The 24,582-nt window shown below is 37.0% G+C and overlaps 1 protein-coding gene across 1 annotated transcript in view; it reads left to right on the forward strand.

The window, feature by feature from the left end:
• Positions 1-24,582, forward strand: part of WNK3 (WNK lysine deficient protein kinase 3) — a 185,234-nt gene that overhangs the window by 42,173 nt on the left and 118,479 nt on the right. Inside the window, exons 3-5 of the mRNA XM_067722538.1 lie at positions 21,382-21,554; positions 22,330-22,550; positions 23,394-23,551. Of these exons, the coding sequence (XP_067578639.1) occupies positions 21,382-21,554; positions 22,330-22,550; positions 23,394-23,551 (552 nt within the window). The remainder of the gene's footprint in view (positions 1-21,381; positions 21,555-22,329; positions 22,551-23,393; positions 23,552-24,582) is intronic.

Below are 24,582 nucleotides of genomic sequence, written 5' to 3' on the forward strand. Positions count from 1 at the left end.
GCAAGCTAAGCAGTTTAGCATTTTGGAGCTTTACTTTTTCACTTTTTTAAAAAAGAAAAATATAATAAATATTACTGATATCCAAAAAAAGAATAATAACCTCATATTTATCCAGAATATTCATTGATATTTAAGAACCATTTTGAAGCCTTCATAGCATTCATCTTTACTTGAACAAGTTATTTTATAATACAGCTTTTATAACAATGTTGATGATTTCTTCCTTTTTTCACGTTTGCAGAAACAGATCCACATAGCCTCTGACTTGGTTCTGTAGTTCATTGTTGGTGTTTGCATTAAGAGACATAGCTGATAACGCCATAGTTTACCTTTTGGAAACTAAATGCTTCTTATCTTGTATAAATACATATGCAGGTTAGTCATGTTGGTATTGTGCCTTGTCTCAGGAAAGGTTTTGCATACATTTTTAGCATTCCGTATATTATAATAGATTAAGTGTTTAGTTAACATGAGGACAATATTTCTTTTTAAAGAAGTGTGGAGTAGTTAAAATCTGTTTGGTAAATTTGTATTTGACCTCTATTATATTTATCAGCCATATAAATTAATATTTGTAACACTGAAAAATTGATATTTGATGCTATTTTTTGGTGACCTTACTACTGGAGACAGTAGATTTAGGGATCATTTTTGTAGACTATAATTTTCCGACTCTGTCAGCTCCATTAACTGTCACTGCTCTCTAGTTTGCCTTTTGTGGTTCATCACTCCTTTCTTGAGTACGAACTCTACTCATTGGCGACGTGTGAAAATTACCTTATCAAAGTGGTTATCCTTAATACAATAGAGTGTGTGTGTGTGTCTGTGTGTCAATCTGTCTGTGTTTAAAGGAGGATTACTATAGTAGCTGAAAACTTTCCTTTGATTTTGGTGCTAGTTTGACAGGTTTACTTTCCTCTCACTGAATTAGAAGTGGACCTTTGAAGATCTTGGCCATACCTTTTTAGTGGACTTTACCTCCAGCATTATGTCTGGGACAGCAGTTGTAATTTTGTAAAGCTGTTTACTCTTAATGCTGACTACTTTTGATCCATAGGATCAAAGGATAAAGTGGAGTAATTTAGTTTGGTACATAAAAGACTTGTGCTCTGCTAATTTAATCAGAAGGCATCAAAATTTATTCATTATTCTTCAGAGTAGATCTGCTGATCTATCATGAGAGGATGACTCCTAGCTAATTACAGGGACATTTAGGATTTATTAGTCATTTTAGGTTAGCTAGAAAAGCATAAACACTTTACTTGTTTCCAGCTCTCTTCTAAGTTTGTTGTTCCTTGCTTTTGTTCTTTGAGTGCCTTAACTCTTTTTTTTTCAGGCTTTAAAAAATATTGAGATACACTGTGTAAGTTTAAGGTGTACAACTGTTGGTTTGATACATTTATATATTGCAATATGATCACTATAGTAACATTAGTTAACACCTTTATCATGCATGTCACATATTTATCATTTCATTTTTGTGTTGAGAACAGCCAAGATTTAGTCTGTTAGGAACTTTGAAGTTTACCATACAGTATTGTTGACTATAATTACTATGCTGTATATTAGATCTCTAGAACTTATTTCTCTACTAGTTGTAAGTTTGTACCCTGAAATAACATTCCCCTACCCCTCAGCCCCTGGTAACCACTATTCTACTCTGATTTTACAAGTTCAGATTTTTAGACTCCCATATAAATGTATGATATTTGTAATTTGAAGGGATATCTGCATACCCATGTAATGAACATTACATACCCATGTAATGAACATTGCAGCATTCACAGTAGCCAAGATATGACAACAACCTAAGTGTCTGTCAACAGAAGAATGGGTAAAGTAGATGTGATGTGTATACGTATACAATGGAATATTATTCAGCCATGAGAAAGAAGGAAATCCTGCCATTTGTGACAACATAGAAAGACCTTTAATGCATTGCTCTCAGTGAGATGTCAGAGAAAGACAAATACTATAAGTTCCTTAACTCTTTTTTAAAATAAATTTTTATTGTGACAAAATGTACATAACATAAAATTTACCATTTTAACCATTTTAAGTGTACAATTCAGTGGCATTAAGTACGTTCACCTTCACTACCACCCATTTCCAGAACTTTTTCATCATCCCAAACTGAAACTCTGTACCCATTAAACAATAACTCAGGTGTCCATCGACAGATGAATGGATAAAGATGTGGCACATATATACAGTGGAATATTACTCAGCCATAAAAAGAAACAAAATTGAGTTATTTCTAGTGAGGTGGATGGACCTAGTCTGTCATACAGACTGAAGTAAGACAGAAACTTACTAACACATAAATATGGAATCTAAAAAAAAAAAGGTTCTGATGAACTTAGGGGCAGGACAGGAATAAAGATGCAGACTAGAGAATGGACTTGAGGACGCGGGGAGGGGGAAGGGTAAGCTGGGACGAAGTAAGAGAGTAGCATTGACATATATACACTACCAAATGTAAAATAGATAGCTAGTGGGAAGCAGCTGCATAGCACAGGGAGATCAGCTCGGTGCTTTGTGACCACCTAGAGGGGTGGGATAGGGAGGGTGGGATAGGGAGACGCAAAAGGGAGGGGATATGGGGATATATGTATACATATAGCTGATTCACTTTGTTTTACAGCAGGAACTAACACAACATTGTAAAGCAATTGTACTCCAATGAATATGTTAAAAAAAAAAAAAACCTCCCCATTCCCTACTCTTCCCATCCCCTGGTAACCACTATTCTACTTTCTGTCTCTATGAATTTGTCTATTCTAGGTATCCCATATAAGTGGAATCATACAATATTTGTTCTTTTGTGTCTGGGTTATCTCACTTAGCGTAATGTTTTCAAGATTCATCTATGCTGTAGCATGTATAAGAATTTCATTCCTTTTTAAGACTGAACTTTTATGTATATACCACACTTGTTTTATCCATTCATCCATTGATGGACATTTGTATTGTGTCCACCTTTTGGCTATTATGAATAACACTGCTATGATATTAATGTACAAATATCTGCTCAAGTCCCTGCTTTCAATTATTTTTGGTATATACCTAGAAAGTGAGATTGCTGGATCATATTTCAGTTTTTTAGGAACTGCCATACTGTTTTCCATAGCGTTCATTTTACATTCCCACCAGCAATGAACAAGGGTTCTATTTACTCCACATGTTTGCCAATATTTGTTATTTTCTGTGTGTGTGTGTGTGTGTGTGTGTGTGTGTGTGTTTAATAGCCATCCTAATGGGTGTGAAGTGGCATCTCATTCTGGATTTGATTTGCATTTCTCCAATGACTAGAGATGTTGAGCCTCTTTTTGTGTGCTTATTCACCATTTGTATTTCTGGTTTTGAAAAATGTCTATTCAAGTCCTTTGCCAATTTTTGAATTGGGTTGTTATTGTTGTTGCTGTTGTTGTTGAGTGACAGGAGTTCTTTTATATATTCTGAGTATTAATCCCTTATTAGATATAGAGTTGCAAATATTTTCTCCCATTCTGTAGATTGCCTTTTCACTGTCTTATGGTGCCTTTAATGCACAAGTTTTAAATTTCTTTTCTTTTTTTTGAGTGGGGGGTGGTACGCGGGCCTCTCACTGTTGTGGCCTCTCCCGTTGTGGAGCACAGGCTCCGGACGCTCAGGCTCAGCGGCCATGGCTCATGGGCCTAGCCGCTCCGCGGCATGTGGGATCTTCCCGGACCGGGGCACGAACCCGTGTCCCCTGCATCGGCAGGCGGACTCTCAACCACTGCGCCACCAGGGAAGCCCAAGTTTTTAATTTTGATTAAGTTCAGTTTATATATTTTATCTTTTGTTGCCTGTGTACTTTCACTTAAAAATTCATTGCTAAACCCAGTGTCATGAAGATTTTTCCCCTATGTTTTATAAAAGTTTTATAATTTTACCTCTTATGTTTATTAGGTCTTTGATGCATTTTGAGTTAATTTTTGTATATGGTGTAAGGTAAGGGTAACCACTGTTCTGCTCTCTGTTTTTACAAGTTCTTCATTCTTTTGCACATGGATACTCAGTTTCTCCAACCTTTTGTGAAGAGACAATCCTTTCTCCATTGAAAGATCTTGACATCCTTGTCGAAAATCATCTATTTGACTATTTATACGAGGGGTTATTTCTAGCTCTATAGTCTATTCCATTGATCTTTATGCCAGTATCACAGTGTTTTGATTACCATAGCTTTGTAGTAAGTTTTGAAGTCCAGAACTCCAACTTTGTTCTTTTTTCAAGATTGTTTTGGTTATTTGAGGTCCCTTGAGATTCCGTATGAATTTTAGGATGGGTTTTTTTTTAATTTCTGGGTTTTTTAGGATAGTTTTTTTTTTATTTCTGCAAAACAGTGGGATTTTGATAGAATCTGCAGATCTCTTTTGGCATTGACATCATAACAGTATTAAGGTTTTCAATCCGAAAAAATGGGATGTGTTTCTATTTATTTATGTCTTCTATAATTTTAGCAATGTTTTGTAGTTTTAAGTGTTATAAGTCTTTTGCCTCCTTAGATAAGTTTCTTCCTAGATATTTTATTCTTTTTGATGCTATTATAAATTGAATTATTTTCTTAATTTCCTTTTTGGATTATTTATTTTAGTGTATAGAAGCACAACTTTTTTTTTCCTTTTTCATTAGGGTGAATTTATTTATAATTTATCATTACATCAGTGCTATCCCCCTTGGGGTTCCCAACTTTATGCAGGATATCCCTTTATATTCTAGAAGCACAACTTATTTTTGAGTGTTGATTTTGTATCCTGCAACTTTGCTGAACTAGTTTAGTAGTGATTCATTTTTTTAATATATATATACATATATATCTTCTTTTTAAAAATTTTTTTTAACATCTTTATTGGAGTATAATTGCTTTACAATGGTGTGTTAGTTTCTGCTTTATAACAAAGTGAATCAGTTATACATATACATATGTTCCCATATCTCTTCCCTCTTGTGTCTCCCTCCCTCCCACCCTCCCTATCCCACTCCTGTAGGTGGTCACAGAGCACCGAGCTGATCTCCCTGTGCTATGCGGCTGCTTCTCACTAGCTATCTATTTTACGTTTGGTAGTGTAATATGTCCATGCCACTCTCTCACTTTGTCACAGTAGTGATTGATTTTGAGTGTCTGGAAAAGGAAGCTAACCACTAGTAAAAAGGAAAAAAATATGATATATTTTTAAGTTAACAGGAATAAAGTAAACAGCAAAGTAAAATAAATAAAGAACCTAAAATAAGATGGAAGGACTAAAATTAAATATATCTTTTGCTATATCAAATGTGGACAGATTGCACTTGCAGGAGTACCAACCAATATTAATATCTATTATAGAAGAAAGAAAGTAAACTTAAAGCATTAAACAGGGTATTATAAAGTTATTTACTTCACAGTTTAAGAAGATAAAGCCCTTTGATAAAGACCTATAGGCACCAAAAAGATTCTGGCTAATATTTTAAATTCAGAACCTCTAATAGATTAAAGGAAAATGGATAAACATATAGCTGTAGTAGGAAATTTCAGGTGCAGATCAAGTGGACGAAAAGTGAATAAATATAGAGGAAGTGAATTATATAATCCACAAACTCCATTTGATGGATATATAGAAGCTTATATTCTCCAAATGGGGAATATACATTTTTATGGTCTACAAGCCACTAAAAAAGTTGGTTAAATATGTGGCCCAAAGAAAACCTTAAGTTAAAAGAAAAGAGATTTTATATTCTGCATTACTCAATAAAATTAGAAATAAATAATGAAAAAAGTAACCAAAAAACTCTTAACTAATTGGAGATCAGAAATCGCACTCCTAGATAAAATTTGGATCAAGGAGAAAATCAAAACTCAAAGTATAAACTACCTAGAAAGCAATGAAAAAGAAGACATTGCAACAAAACTTGTGAGTCATTGCAAAAGCTATACCCAGAAGAAAATTTATCAGCTAAAATGTCTTCATTATTAATGAACAGTAACTGTTGGGTTGGCAAAAAAGTGCCTTCGTTTTTCAAGTAAAAATAAAAGACACATTTTTCATTTTCACTAAGAAATTTATTGAACAACGTATTCACCCTTTTGTTCTACTACCTCCTGCCATTTTTCAGGCAACTTCATAATTCCAACTTCCCAAAACTTTTTATCATTTTTTTTCTTTCGGTATGTGGTCCTCTCACTGTTGTGGCCTCTCCTGTTGCGGAACACAGGCTCCGGACGCGCAGGCTCAGTGGCCATGGCTCATGGGCCTAGCCGCTCCGCGGCATGTGGAATCTTCCTGGACCGGGGCACGAACCCGTGTCCCCTGCATCGGCAGGCGGACTCCCAACCACTGCGCCACCAGGGAAGCCCCACTTTTTATCTTTTTGAGCAAAGAGCTCTTCCAGGTGCCTTTTACAGTCTTCCAGGGAATGGAAATTTTTTCCATTAAGAGAATTTTGTAAAGACCGAAATAAATGGAAATCCGAAGGTGCAATGTCTGGTGAATATGGCAGATGAATCAGAACTTCCCAGCCAAGCTGTAACAGGTTTTGCCTGGTTATCAAAGAAACATGTGGTCTAGTGTTATCCTGGTGGAAGATTATGCGTTTTCTGTTGACTAATTCCAGACGCTTTTCATCAAGTGCTGCTTTCAGTTGGTCTAATTGGGAGCAGTACTTGTTGGAATTAATCGTTTGGTTTTCCAGAAGGAGCTCATAATAGAGGACTCCCTTCCAATCCTACCATATACATAACATCACCTTCTTTGGATGAAGACCAGGCTTAGGTGTGGTTGGTGGTGGTTCATTTCACTTGCCCCACGATCTCTTCCGCTCCACGTTATTGTACAGTGTCAAAGGAATTCACATAACCAAGCTGGTGCAAATGATTTTCACCGCTTGATTTGGATATTCTGAATATGTCGGCTATCTCCCACATGGTATAACATTGATTGTTCTCAATGAATGTCTCGATTTGATGGTTATCAACTTCAACTGGTCTACCCAACTGTAGAGCATCGTCCAGCGAGAACTCTCCAGCACGAAACTTCGCAAACCACTTTTGACATGTTCGATCAATCACAGCACCTTCTCCATACACTGCACCAATCGTTTTTTGCATTTCGGTTGCGTTTTTACCTTTCTTGAAATAATAAAGTATAATATGCCAAAAATGTTGCTTTTTTTCCTTCCATCTTCAATATTAGAATCACTACACAAAAATTCACCAATTTTGATAAGAGTTTTTTTTAAATGCACGCTGATATGACAGCTGTCACATACAATCTAACAAAATTGTTTGAATGAAGTTAAAGACTATTAAGTGCTACTAGAGCCATCTTATGGAAAAAAACTGGCCAAACCTGTGGCCAACCCGATAGAAGGAATTTAGTACCTATCTTAAGACATTAGGGAAATAACAGTAAAAGAAAGCAAAATAAAGGAAGAGGGAATTAATAAAGATACCTGAAATCAAAAATTATAAATAGATATGAAATTCTAATATTTTGGACTCTCTGAAAAATGATTAATAAACCTGATGAAAGAAAATATGAGGGCAAAAAATACATGAGAGAAGATATGAGAAATGCAACATAGCCAGCTCTGGAAGAGTAAAAGAATTATAAGAGAATATGATGTGGACATTTGACAACAAATTTTCCTAACATTTTCATATGAAACATTTCAAATATAGAACAAAGTTGAAAATCTTAGAACATTCGTAATATCTGCTGTCTAGATTCTACCTTTCACATTGATAACACAGTTTAAATCTTAAGTAATGGATTACTCCTAATCAAAATATAAACCCAAAATGTACAGGAGAAAAAGAAAAGTTAAATAGGCCAGTTATTAAGACGATGTAGAGAGGGGATTTAAGCTCTTTTTTTCCCCCTCTTAATACCAGGGCAAGGAAGCATCCCAAGAATTTGCAATGCGAAATTGTTTATAATAAAGAAAACTTGGATCAGTCTAAATGCCCATCAATGGGTGAATGGCTAAATTGTGTTAGAACTATCTAATGAGATATTATAGAATAGTTAAACTAGAACTATACATATCAAAATACATAAATATAAAAAATGTAATATTGAGCAAAATAATTTGCAAAAGGACACATACCATGTGATAACCAATTATATCTCCTACAGTAGCAAGGAATAATTGGAAATTGCAATTTTTAAAAAGTACTATTTACAGTAGCACCCAAAAATGAAATACTTAAGTATAAATAACAAAGTATGTGTAGAATCTGTATGCTGATAACTAAAAAACACTGTTAAAAGAAATCGAAGATCTCTATAAATGGATTGGTTGGTTGGAAGACTCACTGTTGCTAAGATGTTCATTCTCTCCATATGACCTAGAAATTCAAAACAATTATATCGGAATCCCAGCAGGAATGTTTTTACATGTTGACAAGCTGATTCTAAAACTAATATGGAAAGGCAAGGAACTAGAATAGCTGAAACAATTTTGATAAAGAAGAACAAGTTTGAAGAATTCATGTTAACTGATTTCTAGACTTACTCTAAAGGTATAGTAATAATACATGTATGGTATTGGCAAAAAGGTAGACACACAGATCAGTGGAACAAAACAGAGTTCAGAAATAGACCCAAACACATATGGTCAAGTGATTTTAAAAAGGAAAATGGTGCAATGTTAATTTGGCATAGAAAGGATGGTCTTTTCAACAAAAGGTGCCGGAACAATTGGACATACATATTCAAAAAAATGAATCTTGACCTAACTCTCATACATTATACAAAGTTTAACTCAAAATAAATTATAGACCTAAAAAGTAAAACAAGAAACTAAAACTTCTAGAAGGAAACATATGAGAAAATCTTTTTGAAATTTTGGTTAGGCAGAGAGTTCTTGGATATAACAACAAAATCATGATCCAAAGAAAAAAATCAATAAATTGGACTTCATCAAAATTAAAATATTTTGCTCTAAGAAAGACATGTTAAGAGAATGAAAAGACAGTCCACAGACTGGCAAATAATATTTTCTTTCCTTTTTTAAAAAATTTATTTATTTTTGGCTGCGTTGGGTTTTCATCACCGCGCACGGGCTTTCTCTAGTTGCGGCAAGAGGGGGCTACTCTTCATTGCGGTGTGTGGGCTTCTCATTGTGGTGGCTTCTCTTGTTGCAGAGCACAGGCTCTAGGCGCACAGGCTTCAGTAGTTGTGGCTTGTGGACTCTAGAGTGCAGGCTCAGTAGTTGTGGCACACCGGCTTAGTTGCTCCACGGCATGTGGAATCTTCCCAGACCAGGGATCGAACCTGTGTCCTCTGCATTGGCAGGCAGATTAGTAACCACTGCGCCACCAGGGAAGTCCCCCTGGCAGAGAATATTTTCAAATCACATATGTGACAAAGGACTTGTGTCCAGAATCTATAAAGAACTCGCAAAACTTAACAAGGTAAAACAACCCAATTTTAAAATGGGCTAAAGATTTGAACAGTCATCTCACCAAAGAAGACAGATATATGGCAAGTAAGCGTTTAAGAAGATGCTTTAAATAAGGAAATTATATTGTTAGGGAAAAGGAAATTAAAACCATAATCTCATACTCCAGTACAACTATTAGAATGGCTAAAACCAACCAAACCAGAAAAGCCACCTGACAGTACCAGCTGTTGGTGAGGATGAAGAATGCAGAGAAATTCTCATATATTGCTGTCTTTTTCTTATAAAGTTAAGCATACCTTATGACCAATCAATCCTACATGAGATAGTTACCCAAGAAAACCTATGTTCACACAAAGACGTGTACATGAATATATTTATAGTAGCTTTATTTATAATTACTCAAAACTGAAATCACCCAAATTCTCCTCATCTGGGGAATGGATAAGTCGACTATGTTTCATCCATAGGTGGAATACTATTCAACAATTAAAAGCAACAAACTATTGATACTTGCACAATAAGGATAAATCTAAAAGACATTATGCTAAGTGAAAGATGCCAGGCTCAAAGGCTTTCTTCTCATTTATAAGAGTTTCTAGAAAAGACAAAATTATAGGAATAATAAATAGATCAGTGGTTTCTAGAATTTAAGGGTGAGGTGAGAGTTTGACTATAAAGGGATGGTGCAAGGGAGTTTTTTCGGGGGAGTGATGGAACTGTTCTGTATTTTAATTGTGGCAGTGGTTACATGACTTTATGCATTTGTTGAAACTCATGAAACTGTGCACCAAAAAGAGTCAATTTTACTAGATATAAACTTTAAAATAAAATTTAATATATGGCTCAGGAGAAAGAAGCTGAGAGACTATCAGCTCTTTCTCCCTACCCCCGGCCTGCACAAAAAAAATCTTACTGAAACTCTGGACAAATGGAAAGCCATGTTCTTAGATGGTTTTCAGATGCCAGTTTTATCCAAAATTTTATATATGTTTCCAATTAAGATTCCAGGGGATTCTATTTTATTTTATTTTGTATTTTATTGATTTACTTTTAAACTTTTTATTTTATATTGGAGTATAGTTAATTAACAATATTGTGCCAGTTTCAGCTGCACGACAAAGTGATTCAGTTACTCATATACACGTATCTATTCTTTTTCAAATTCCTTTCCCAATTAGGCCGCCACGTAATATTGAGCAGAGTTCCCTGTGCTATACAGCAGGTCCCCGTTGGCTATTCATTTTAAATATAGTACTGTGTACACATCAATCCCAAACTCTCTAATCATCTCTCCCCCCAATCCTTCCCTCCTGGCAACCACAAGTTCGATAAGTCTGTGAATCTGTTTCTGCTTTACAAGTAAGTTCATTTGTATCATTTTTTTAAGATTCCGCATATAAGGGATATCATACAATATTTCTCCCTCTCTGTCTGACCCACTTCACTCAGCACAACAATCTCCAGGTCCATCCATGTTGCCACAGATGGCGTTACTTCATTCTTTTTAATGGCCAAGTAACATTCCATTGTATATATGTACCACATCTTCTTCATCCATTCATCTGTTGATGGACATTTAGGTTGCTTCCATGCCTTGGCTATTGCTGCTGTTGTAAAGCTGCACTGAGCAGCTTATGGGATTTTAGTTCCACGACCAGGGATCAAACCCAGGCCCTTGGCAATGAGTGTGCAGAGTCCTAACCAGTGGACCACCAGGGTATTCCTGATTCTCTTTTATTTTAATTGAAAAAAATGATCTTAATTTTTTTATGGAATATAAATAGATTAGCCAAGAAAATAATGAAGAATAGGAAAGTGACTTAGTCTTACCAGTTATTAAACATACTGAAAGCTACTGCCATAGGAATAGACAGATTGGTGGAAGGAAGCAGAACCCATTGTAGCTGGAAATTTAATATACAACAAACATGTTCTTCAAGTCAGTGAGAAACGAATGGTTTAAGTGGTGCTAGCAAAACTGATTAACCATCTAGATGAGAATACTGCATGTACAGAAATGGATTCCAGATGGATTAAGAAGTTAAATATAAAAAGTAAAGTCTTAGAAGACTAAAATTTAGATATTTACATAAGAGATATTCAATAAAGTAAAAGATATTACTGAGTGACTATGGGGTGTACTAAATGGTCATTATCTGAAGAAAAGACTCTTCTGTGCCAGTCTTCTCCCCCTAATTTTCCAGATATAACTGCAGTTATTCATTTGTATATCTGTCTAGTCCTTTTTCAATACATTTAAATATATACTAGAAAGCATTGTTCGGGATGGTTCTTCTTTTATGTACAAAGTATATTATAAATTTTCTTTCAGATCGATTTTTTTCACTCACCAGTAGGTCTTAGAGATCTATCCACGTTAGTACACATAGATCTAGCTCATTCGTTTAACTGTTACTTGTTTATAACCAAGTTTAGCATACTGTGACCCATTTGATCCTGGGCAGGTTACTTAACCACCTTAACCTCAGTTTTTTTTTTTTCAAAATGGCGATGACAATAGTAGTGACTATCTCAAAGGGTTGTTGTAGGGACTAAATGTGTTAATATACAAAAAAATTTAGGACAGTGCTTGGCATATAATAAACTTTGTTATTGACATTTTGATTATTTCTAATTTTTCACAACTACAGACCATGCTGCAACTGACTGTCATTTACATATTTTCTTATACACATCAAGGAATAATGTAAATAACCAAAAATGAAATTGCCAGAGCTCTGGTGTGCTGCTTAACTAGGGTTACTATGAAGTCTTAAAAAAACCTCTTTTAACAGAAGTCTTTTCCTTTTATCAAGTTGCCATTTCTTCTACTCTCTTGAGTTTGATAAAAATACATTCTAGGGACTTCCCTGGTGGCGCAGTGGTTAAGAGTCCGCCTGCCAATGCAGGGGACATGGGTTCGATCCCTGGTCTGGGAAGATCCCACATGCCTCAGAGCAACTAAGCCCACGGGCCCTAGAGCCCATGCTCCGCGACAAGAGAAGCCACCGCAGTGAGAAGCACACAGCAAATAAGACCCAACACAGCCAAAAATAATTAAATTAAAAAAATTCTATCAAGGTATATATTTTTTATCTTAAAAAAATCCTTTGAACCCTTCTCATATTTCAAACACTACTGTGGATTTACTTATATATTTCTTTTTTCATTTTGGTGGGGTTTAGGAAGGGATGGGAATTAATTTAATATGTTGTTAACCATCTTGAAATGGAAATCATACCTAAATTTTTAACTAGCATATTTGATTATTTCTCTATCAACATCAAAGCTTAAAATAGTTCTGTCACTCCTTTCTCTCCTGCTTCCCCTTGCAGAAGACAGAAATAGTTTTTATTCTTCCTTCTCTATTAGATTTTAATGAAATAATCTGGAATTTTAATTAAAGACTTACCTTTTTGCATTACAGTTGACCTTTGAACAACGTGGGGGATAAGGGTGCTGGCCCTGAGGAGTAGAAAATTCATTATAACTTTATAGTCGGCTTTCCATATCTGCAGTTCTGCATCCAAGGATTCAACCAACCACCTATCATGTAGCAATGTAGTATTTATTGAAAAAAAATCCATGTGTAAGTGGGTCTATGGAGTTGAAACTTGTGTTGTTCAAAGGTCAACTGCATATATCTTCTATTTTAATTACTGTTTAGAAAATTTTACCAAACATATTAGCCACAGTTACTTAGGCTTCATTTTTTTAAAAACATCTTTATTGGGGTATAATTGCTTTACAATGGTGTGTTAGTTTCTGCTTTATAACAAAGTGAATCAGTTATACATATACATATGTTCGCATATCTCTTCCCTCTTGCATCTTCCTCCCTCCCACCCTCCCTATCCCACCCTCCAGGCGGTCACAAAGCACCGAGCTGATCTCCCTGTGCTATGCGGCTGCTTCCCACTAGCTATCTACCTTACGTTTGGTAGTGTATATATGTCCATGCCTCTCTCTCGCTTTGTCACAGCTCACCCTTCCCCCTCCCCATATCCTCAAGTCCGTTCTGAAGTAGGTCCGTGTCTTTATTCCTGTCTTACCCCTAGGTTCTTCATGACATTTTTTTTCTTAAATTCCATATATATGTGTCAGCATACGGTATTTGTCTTTCTCTTTTGAAATTACGTTACTCTGTATGACAGACTCTAGGTCTATCCACCTCATTACAAATAACTCAATTTCGTTTCTTTTGATGGCTGAGTAATATTCCATTGTATATATGTGCCACATCTTCTTTATCCATTCATCTGTTGATGGACACTTAGGTTGTTTCCATCTCCAGGCTATTGTAAATAGAGCTGAAATGAACATTTTGGTACATGACTCTTTTTGAATTATGGTTTTCTCAGGTTATATGCCCAGTAGTGGGATTGCTGGGTCATATGGTAGTTCTATTTGTAGTTTTTTAAGGAACCTCCATACTGTTCTCCATAGTGGCTGTACCAATTCACATTCCCACCAGCAGCGCAGGAGTGTTCCCTTTTCTCCACACCCTCTCCAGCATTTATTGTTTGTAGATTTTTTGATGATGGCCATTCTGACTGGTGTGAGATGCTATCTCATTGTAGTTTTGATTTGCATTTCTCTAATGATTAATGATGTTGAGCATTCTTTCATGTGTTTGTTGGCAGTCTGTATATCTTCTTTGGAGAAATGTCTGTTTAGGTCTTCTGCCCATTTTTGGATTGGGTTGTTTGTTTTTTTGTGATTGAGCTGCATGAGCTGCTTGTAAATTTTGGAAATTAATCCTTTGTCAGTTGCTTCATTTGCAAATATTTTCTCCCATTCTGAGGGTTGTCCTTTAGTCTTGTGTATGGTTTCCTGTGCTGTGCAAAAGCTTTGAAGTTTCATTAGGTCTCATTTGTTTATTTTTGTTTTTATTTCCATTTCTCTAGGAGGTGGGTCAAAAAGGATCTTGCTGTGATTTATGTCATAGAGTGTTCTGCCTATGTTTTCCTCTAAGAGTTTGATAGTTTCTGGCCTTACATTTAGATCTTTAATCCATTTTGAGCTTATTTTTGTGTATGGTGTTAGGGAGTGATCTAATCTCATACTTTTACATGTACCTACCTGTCCAGTTTTCCCAGCACCACTTATTAAAAAGGCTTTCCTTTCTCCAGTGTACATTCCTGCCTCCTTTATCAAAGATAAGGTGACCATATGTGCGTGAGTTTATCTCTGGGCTTTCTATCCTGTTCCATTGATCTATCTTTCTGTTTTTGTGCCTGTACCATATTGTCTTGATTACTGTAGCTTTGCAGTATAGTCTGAAGTCAGGGAGCCTGATTCCTCCAGCTCTGTTTTTCGTTCTCAAGATTGCTTTGGCTATTCGGGGTCTTTTGTGTTTCCATACAAATTGTGAAATTTTTTGTTCTAGTTCTGTGAAAAATGCCAGTGGTAGTTTGATAGGGATTGCGTTGAATCTGTAGATTGCTTTGGGTAGTAAAGTCATTTTCCCAATGTTGATTCTTCCAATCCAAGAACATGTTATATCTCTCCATCTATTTGTATCATCTTTAATTTCTTTCATCAATGTCTTATAATTTTCTGCATACAGGTCTTTTGTCTCCTTAGGTAGGTTTATTCCTAGATATATTATTCTTTTTGTTGCAATGGTAAATGGGAGTGTTTTCTTGATTTCCCTTTCAGATGTTTCATCATTAGTGTATAGTAATGCAAGAGATTTCTGTGCATTAATTTTGTATCCTGCAACTTTACCAAATTCATTGATTAGTTCTAGTCGTTTTCTGGTAGCATGTTTAGGATTCTCTATGTATAGTATCATGTCATCTGCAAACAGTGACAGCTTTACTTCTTCTTTTCCGATTTGGATTCCTTTTATTTCCTTTTCTTCTCTGATTGCTGTGGCCAAAACTTCCAAAACTATATTGAATAAGAGTGGTAAGAGTGGGCAACCTTGTCTTGTTCCTGATCTTAGTGGAAATGCTTTCAGTTTTTCACCATTGAGGATGATGTTTGCTGTGGGTTTGTCATATATGGCCTTCATTATGTTGAGGAAAGTTCCCTCTATGCCTACTTTCTGCAGGGTTTTTATCATAAATGGGTGTTGAATTTTGTTGAAAGCTTTCTCTGCATCTATTGAGATGATCGTATGGTTTTTCTCCATCAAGTTGTTAATATGGTTTATCACATTGATTGATTTGCGTATATTGAAGAATCCTTGCATTCCTGAAATAAACCCCACTTGATCATGGTGTATGATCCTTTTAATGTGCTGTTTGATTCTGTTTGCTAGTATTTTTTTGAGGATTTTTGCATCTGTGTTCATCAGTGATATTGGCATGTAGTTTTCTTTCTTTGTGACATCCTTGTCTGGTTTTGGTATCAGGGTGATGGTGGCCTCGTAGAATGAGTTTGGGAGTGTTCCTCCTCTCCAATTTTTTGGAAGAGTTTGAGAAGGATAGGTGTTAGCTCTTCTCTAAATGTTTGATAGGATTCACCTGTGAAGCCATCTGGTCCTGGACTTTTGTTTGTTAGAAGATTTTTAATCACAGTTTCAATTTCATTACTTGTGATTGGTCTGTTCATATTTTCTATTTCTTCCTGATTCAGTCTTGGCAGGTTGTGCATTTCTAAGAATTTGTCCATTTCTTCCAGGTTGTCCATTTTATTGGCATAGAGTTGCTTGTAGTAATCTCTCATGATCTTTTGTATTTCTGCAATGTCAGTTGTAACTTCTCCTTTTTCATTTCTAATTCTATTGATTTGAGTCTTCTCCCTTTTTTTCTTGATGAGTCTGGCTAATGGTTTATCTATTTTGTTTATCTTCTCAAAGAACCAGCTTTTAGTTTTATTGATCTTTGCTATTGTTTCCTTCATTTCTTTTTCATTTATTTCTGATCTGAATTTTATGATTTCTTTCCTTCTGCTAATTTTGGGTTTTTTTTTGTTCTTCTTTCTCTAATTGCTTGAGGTGCAAGGTTAGGTTGTTTATTCGAGATGTTTCCTGTTTCTTAAGGTTGGATTGTATTGCTATAAACTTCCCTCTTAGAACTGCTTTTGCTGCATCCCATAGGTTTTGAGTCGTCATGTCTCCATGTCATTTGTTTCTAGGTGTTTTTTTATTTCCTCTTTGATTTCTTCAGTGATCACTTCGTTATTAAGTAGTGTATTGTTTAGCCTCCATGTGTTTGTATTTTTTACAGATCTTTTCCTATAATTGATATCTAGTCTTAAGGCATTGTGGTCGGAAAAGGTACTTGATACAATTTCAGTTTTCTTAAATTTGCCAAGGCTTGACTTGTGATCAAGGATATGATCTATCCTGGAGAATCTTCCATGAGCACTTGAGAAAAATGTGTATTCTGTTGTTTTTGGATGGAGTGTCCTACAAATATCAATTAAGTGCATCTTGTTTAATGTATCATTTAAAGCTTGTGTTTCCTTATTTACTTTCATTTTGGATGATCTGTCCATTGGTGAAAGTGGGGTGTTAAAGTCCCCTACTATGAATGTGTTACTGTCGATTTCCCCTTTTATGGCTGTTAGTATTTGCCTTATGTATTGAGGTGCTCCTATGTTGGGTGCATAAATATTTACCATTGTTATATCTTCTTCTTGGATCGATCCCTTGATCATTATATAGTGTCCTTCTTTGTCTCTTCTAATAGTCCTTATTTTAACGTCTATTTTGTCTGATATGAGAATTACTACTCCAGCTTTCTTTTGGTTTCCATTTGCATGGAATATCTTTTTCCATCCCCTTACTTTCAGTCTGTATGTGTCTCTAGGTCTGAAGTGGGTCTCTTGTAGACAGCAAATATATGGGTCTTGTTTTTGTATCCATTCAGCCAATCTGTGTCTTTTGGTGGGAGCATTTAGTCCATTTACATTTAAGGTAATTATCGATATGTATGTTCCTATTCCCATATTCTATATTGTTTTGAGTTCGTTATTCTAGGTCTTTTCCTTCTTTTGTGTTTCTTGCCTAGAGAAGTTCCTTTAGCATTTGTTGTAAAGCTGGTTTGGTGGTGCTGAACTCTCTCAGATTTTGCTTGTCCATAAAGTTTTTAATTTCTCCATCAAATCTGAATGAGATCCTTGCTGGGTAGAGTAATCGTGGTTGTAGGTTTTTCTCTTTCATCACTTTCAGTATGTCCTGCCACTCCCTTCTGGCTTGCAGAGTTTCTGCTGAAAGATCAGCTGTTAACCTTATGGGCATTCCCTTGTGTGTTATTTTTCCCTTGCTACTTTTAATATGCTTTCTTTGTATTTAATTTTTGACAGTTTGATTAATATGTGTCTTCGCATATTTCTCCTTGGGTTTATCCTGTATGGGACTTTCTGTGCTTCCTGGACTTGATTAACTATTTCCTTTCCCATATTAGGGAAGTTTTCAACTATAATCTCTTGAAATATTTTCTCAGTCCCTTTCTTTTTCTCTTCTTCTTCTGGAACCCCTATAATTCGAATGTTGGTGCATTTAATGTTGTCCCAGAGGTCTCTGAGACTGTCCTCAGTTCTTTTCATTCTTTTTTCTTTATTCTGCTCTGCAGTAGTTATTTCCACTATTTTATCTTCCAGGTCACTTATCCGTTCTTCTGCCTCAGTTATTCTGCTATTGATCCCATCTAGAGTATTTTTCTTTTCATTTATTGTGTTGTTCATCATTGTTTGTTTCATCTTTAGTTCTTCTAGGTCCTTGTTAAATGTTTCTTGCATTTTGTCTATTCTGTTTCCAAGATTTTGGATCATCTTTACTGTCATTATTCTGAATTCTTTTTCAGGTAGACTGCCTATTTCCTCTTCATTTGTTAGGTCTGGTGCGTTTTTTATCTTGCTCCTTCATCTGCTGTGTGTTTTTCTGTCTTCTCATTTTGCTTATCTTACTGTGTTTGGGGTCTCCTTTTCAGGCTGCACGTTTGTAGTTCCCGCTGTTTTTGTTGTCTGTCCCCAGTGGCTAAGGTTGTTCAGTGGGTTTTGTTGGCTTCCTGGTGGAGGGGAGAAGTGCCTGTGTTCTGGTGGGTGACACTGGATCTTGTCTCTCTGGTGGGCAGGTGCACGTCTGGTGGTGTGTTTTGGGGTGTCTGTGGCCTTATTATGATTTTAGGCAGCCTCTCTGCTAATGGGTGGTGTTGTGTTCCTGTTTTGCTAGTTGTTTGGCATAGGGTGTCCAGCACTGTAGCTTGCTGGTCGTTGAGTGAAGCTGGGTTCTGGTGTTGAGCAGGAGATCTCTGGGAGATTTTCGCCTTTTGATATTATGTGAAGCTGCGTGGTCTGTTGTTGACCAGTGTCCTGAAGTTGGCTCTCCCACCTCAGAGGCACAGCACTGACTCCTGGCTGCAGCACCAAGAGCCTTTCATCCACATGGCTCAGAATAAAAGGGGGAAAAAGTAGAGAGAAAGAATTAGTAGAAGTAGGAAGAAAGAAAGAAAGAAAGAAAGGTAGGAAGGAAGAAAGAAGAAAAGAAGGAAAGAAGGAAAGGAGGAAAGAAAGAAAGGAAGGAGGGAGGGATGGAGGGAGGGACAGATGGTGGGAGGAAGGAAGGAAGGAAGAAAGGAGGGAAGGAAGGAAAAAAGAAAGAATGAAGGAAATAAATTAAAATAAAATAGAGTAAAATATAATAAAGTTATTAAATTAAAAAATAATTATTAAGAAAAAAACTTAAAAAAAAACGGACGGATGGAACCTTAGGACAAATGGTGGAAGCAAATCTATACAGACAAAATCTCATACAGAAGCATACATGTACACACTCACAAAAAGAGGAAATGGGGAAGAAATCATAAATCTTGCTCTCAAGGTCCACCTCCTCAATTTGGGATGATTCGTTGTCTAAAGGAGGGAAGGAAGTAAAGAAAGAAAGAAGATAAAGTAAAATAATATAGAGTTATTAAAATTAATTATTAAGAAAGAAAAAAAATTAAAGAAAAACCAAACACAAAAAATGGACGGATAGAACCCTAGGACAAATGGTGGAAGCAAAGCTATACAGACAAAATCTCACACAGAAGGATACACATACACACTCACAAAAAGAGTAAAAGGGGAAAAAAATCATAAATCTTGCTCTCAAAGTACACCTCCTCAATTTGGGATGATTGGTTGTCTATTCAGGTATTCCACAGATGCAGGGTACATCAAGTTGATGGTCGAGCTTTAATCCGCTGCTCCTGAGGCTGCTGGGAGAGATTTCCCTTTCTCTTCTTTGTTCTCACAGCTCCCAGGGGTTCAGCTTTGGATTTGGCCCCGCCTCTGCGTGTAGGTCGCCAGAGGGCATCTGTTTTTCGCTCAGACAGGACGGGGTTAAAGGAGCCGCTGATTCGGGGGCTCTGGCTCACTCAGGCCGGGGGGAGGGAGGGGCGCGGAGTGTGGGGCGGGCCTGCAGCGGCAGAGGCCAGCATGACGTTGCACCAGTCTGAGGCGCGCCGTGCGTTCGCCCGGGGAAGTTGTCCCTGGATCCCGGGAACCCGGCAGTGGCGGGCCGCACAGTCTCCTGGGAAGGGAGGTGTAGATAGTGACCTGTGCTCGAACACAGGCTTCTTAGCGACGGCAGCAGCAGGCGTAGCGTCTCCTGCCCATCTCTGGGGTCCGCGCCTTTAGCCGTGGCTCGCTCCCGTCTCTGGAGCTCCTTTAAGCAGCGCTCTTAATCCCCTCTCCTCGTGCACCAGGAAACAAAGAGGGAAGAAAAAGTCTCTTGCCTCTTCGGCAGCTCCAGAGCTTTACCCGGACTCCCTCCCAGCTAGCTGTGGTGCAGTAGCCTCCTTCAGGCTGTGTTCATGCCGCCAGCCCCAGTCCTCTCCCTGTGCTCTGACCGAAACCTAGCCTCAGCTCACAACCCCGCCCGCCCTGGCGGGTGAGCAGACAAGCCTCTCAGGCTGGTGAGTGCCGGTCGGCACCGATCCTCTGTGCGGAAATCTCTCCGCTTTGCTCTCCGCACCCCTGTTGCTGCGCTCTCCTCCGCGTCTCCGAAGCTCCCCACCACCGCCACCTGCAGTCTCCGCCCGCAAAAGGGCTTCCTTGTGTGTGGAAACCTTTCCGCATTCAGCTCCCTCCCACTGGTGCAGTTCCCATCCCTATTCTTTTGTGTTTGTTTTTTCTTTTTTTCTTTTGCCCTACCCAGGTACGTGGGGAGTTTCTTGCCTTTTGGGAGGTCTGAGATCTTCTGCCAGCATTCAGTAGGTGTTCTAGGAGTTGTTCCACGTGTAGATGTATTTCTGGTGTATCTGTGGGGAGGAAGGTGATCTCCGCGTCTTACTCTTCTGCCATCTTCCCCTCCACCTCGGGAAACTTTCTTATTGTTTTGATATTTTACTTTTTCTCACTTTGAGATACTGTTTTTCTTTTCCAGCAAGGGAATTTTTACTTACTATTTATTATTTATTTTTCCAGTTTTATTGAGATGTAGTTGACATATAACAATGTAGAAGTTTAAGGTATGCAACATAATGATTTGAGATATATATATAGTGAAATGATTATCACAAAAGTTTAGTTAACATCAAAGATATTGTTTTTCAAGGCATTGATTTATTATGTAGGTAGGTTTGTAACATAGTTATGAAATGTAACAACTGCTGCATTTTGCTGTATGAGAGGAGTCAAAGTAACTACCTAACAAAGAATATCAATGATTATATAGGTACTGAGAAAAGAATTGACAGGTGAAAATAGATACATACATATAATAAAATAAAGCACTCAGGGCTTCCCTGGTGGCTCAGTGGTTGATAGTCCGCCTGCCGATGCAGGGGACATGGGTTCGTGCCCCGGTTCGGGAAGATCCCACATGCCGTGGAGCGGCTGGGCCCGTGAGCCATGGCCGCTGGGCCTGCGCATCCGGAGCCTGTGCTCTGCAGCGGGAGAGGCCACAACAGTGAGGGGCCTGGGTACCGCAAAAAAATAAAAATAAATAAATAAATAAAGCACTCATTTGAGTGTTGTTAGAAGTGTGCAAGAGAATTTCTAGACTTTAATTTGGAACTTGATCTTCCATTTTAGGACCGGAAATTAACCAAAGCTGAGCAGCAAAGGTTCAAGGAAGAAGCAGAGATGTTAAAGGGTCTCCAGCATCCCAATATAGTTCGATTCTATGATTCCTGGGAGTCTATACTAAAAGGAAAGAAATGTATTGTATTAGTGACTGAACTTATGACATCAGGAACCTTAAAGACGTAAGTTGACCCTGAAAGTGCCAATGGAGTTTTATTTGGAAATAATTTTCAGGATTCGCAAAAGTTGTTTGTAAAGTAACACTACTTGATTAAAGAATTTGTAGAATCTGAATCTAGTGACTATGTTTCAGGGCAGGTTAAAAAATTTTGATGTTAATGAAGTTTGTTAGAAAATACAATGTTGAGAAATTAATATTTGTGGGATATCATAGAATTTTAGAATTAGAAATCATTATAGAGATAATATAATGCCATTTTGTAGAAGATGATGAAAGGTTGGGGACGTGGCCAGATTCACATATCTAGTGAGCAGTACTATGTAATTATAGTCTATTGTTTTGTTTCTGAATACAGTATTTCATTTGATGGTATAACCACTTATTTGTGGTTATTAAATGTGCGATGTACTTTTTCTGTTTCCTAGCATCTTTGCACTAAAATTTTACATAGTTAAACCCTCTGATGACTCTATTTAAGCCGTTATTAGGAGGTAGAGAGGACTTTGTTTTCAAAATTTTGATGCCATTCCACAAAAGGTCACTCTGATTGGAATGATTCTTGTTTTGAATTAAAAATGCTAAACTTAGTAGGATATCTTCTCTAAGAATGAGGCTTTAGATTTAATAATTTTTTGTCATAACAGACAATAGAAGATAACTCAGTGATGGCAATCATAATATATATAGTATCAGCTAGCTTACATGATTTACCCTAATGTGCTCATACAGTAAGCTAGGTATGTTTGTTTACATGTGGTTTTTGTTTCTTTGTGTAGGTACTTAAAACGATTTAAAGTCATGAAACCAAAGGTCTTAAGGAGCTGGTGCAGGCAAATTTTAAAGGGGTTGCAGTTCTTGCACACTAGGACTCCTCCTATTATTCACCGGGATCTGAAGTGTGACAATATTTTCATCACGGGACCCACTGGATCTGTGAAGATTGGTGATCTAGGACTAGCCACCTTAATGCGCACATCATTTGCTAAAAGTGTCATTGGTGATTAACGTTTTATAGTTTGTTGGTTGCGTAAAGACAGATCTTTTAAATTGTATATGTCTAGAACGGGGATCAGCAAACCACAGCCTATGGGCCAAATTTGGCTTCACTGCCTATTTTTGTAAATAAAGTTTTGTTGGAACACAGCCACACACACTCATTTACATATTGTCTATGGTTGCTTTTTCACTACAGTGTCAGAGTTAATTAGTTGTGATAGAGCCCATGTGGACTACAAAGCATGAAATATTTATTTTTGGCCCTTTACAGAGAAATTTGCTGGCCCCTGGTCTAGAATGTGAATTTGCTTTGAAATATCTATTATATATTGACTGATTTTAGAGACATCGCAGTGTATTTCTTTTGTGATGTATTTAATATTATTGAAAGGTTCTGAGGACTTAAGAAATAGGATTTACTACTTCAGAAAAATTTAAATAACTAAAAACAAGGATAGAAATAAAAACAGATTTTGGTAATCATTACCTAATTTTGAACATTGCAAATTGTACTTCATCAATATGGAAAGTTAAAGAAATTAAGTTAAGGAATTATATGTGTATATATATGTATATTATATGTATAAATATATATATATATGTGCTTTTAGGGAACAGGACTTAACTCAGATAATCCTTATGGCAAAGGGAATGTGATCTTGGTGGATACAGTTTTTTTTTTTTTTTGGTCACACTGCGTGGCTTGTGGGATCTTAGTTCCATGACCAGGGACTGAACCCCAGCCCTTGACAGTGAGAGCACAGAGTCCTAACCACTGGACCGCCAGGGAATTCTCTATATTTTTCTTTCTTTTAAAAAAAAATGTGGTTGTGGTATTTTGTAGGCACTCCTGAGTTTATGGCCCCAGAGATGTATGAAGAGCACTACGATGAATCTGTGGACGTCTATGCTTTTGGAATGTGTATGCTAGAAATGGCTACTTCGGAGTACCCTTATTCTGAGTGCCAGAATGCAGCTCAAATATACCGTAAAGTAACTAGTGTAGGTATAACTTTATTCTTTTTACTTCACAAATTGCCACATTTCATGATAAAGTAAACTTAGAAGTTGACTTAGTCAAACATAATTTTGGTGTAAAGCAACTGTATTCCAATAAAAATTAATTTTAAAAAACCTAATTTGGGGGCTTCCCTGGTGGCTCAGTGGTTAAGAATCTGCCTGCCAATGCAGGGGACACGGGTTCAATCCCTGGCCCGGGAAGATCTCACATGCCACGGAGCAACTAAGCTCGTGCACCACAACTACTGAGCCTGCGCTCTAGAGCCCGCATGCCACAACTACTGAAGCCCGTGTGCCTAGAGCCTATGCTCCACAACAAGAGAAGCCACTGCAATGAGAAGCCCGCGCACCGCAATGAAGAGTAGCCCCCGCTCACCGCAACTAGAGAAAGCCCACGCACAGCAACGAAGACCCAGCACAACCAAAAATAAAAACAGAAAAACCAAATTAAAACAAACAAACAAAAAACCTAATTTTGGTTTAGTTCTGTATAACAGTGCTAAATTTAACATAATTTTAATGAAACAAGCTTTAGATTTATGCTATATACCTATACTCAAATGGGGTCATATAAAATGCTCTGTATTAGTATCTTTGGGGAAAATGTACAGGTATATCATCTATATCCATTTGTTTGTAAAGAATTTTTAGGTATTTATTAGATGGATCTTATTTTCCAAAGCTACATAATAAAGATTGGCTAAATGGTTTTGAAGATTTCTTCTGGTTCTAGAAGCCTGATTATGAAGTGGCATTCAATGGATACAGTATTTGGTTCCCTGCTATGAGTAATTTTTTGCATTAGAAACTACAAGGAATGCAAAGATGAGTAAGAAGTGTTTGCTACCTACAAAGAGCTTACATTTTTAGTAGAGCAGTAATATAAACTCACAAATAACTATAAAAATAAGAGAATAGGAGTATAGTAAGGGAGGTAGAAGCAAAGTGTTAAGATTGTTGAAAATAGGTCCTTTCATATCCAGTTGGGTGGCTCAAGGTAGGCCACAAAAGAG

Source organism: Pseudorca crassidens, chromosome X, assembly GCF_039906515.1.
Source record: "Pseudorca crassidens isolate mPseCra1 chromosome X, mPseCra1.hap1, whole genome shotgun sequence".
Classification (NCBI taxonomy): Eukaryota; Metazoa; Chordata; class Mammalia; order Artiodactyla; family Delphinidae; genus Pseudorca; species Pseudorca crassidens.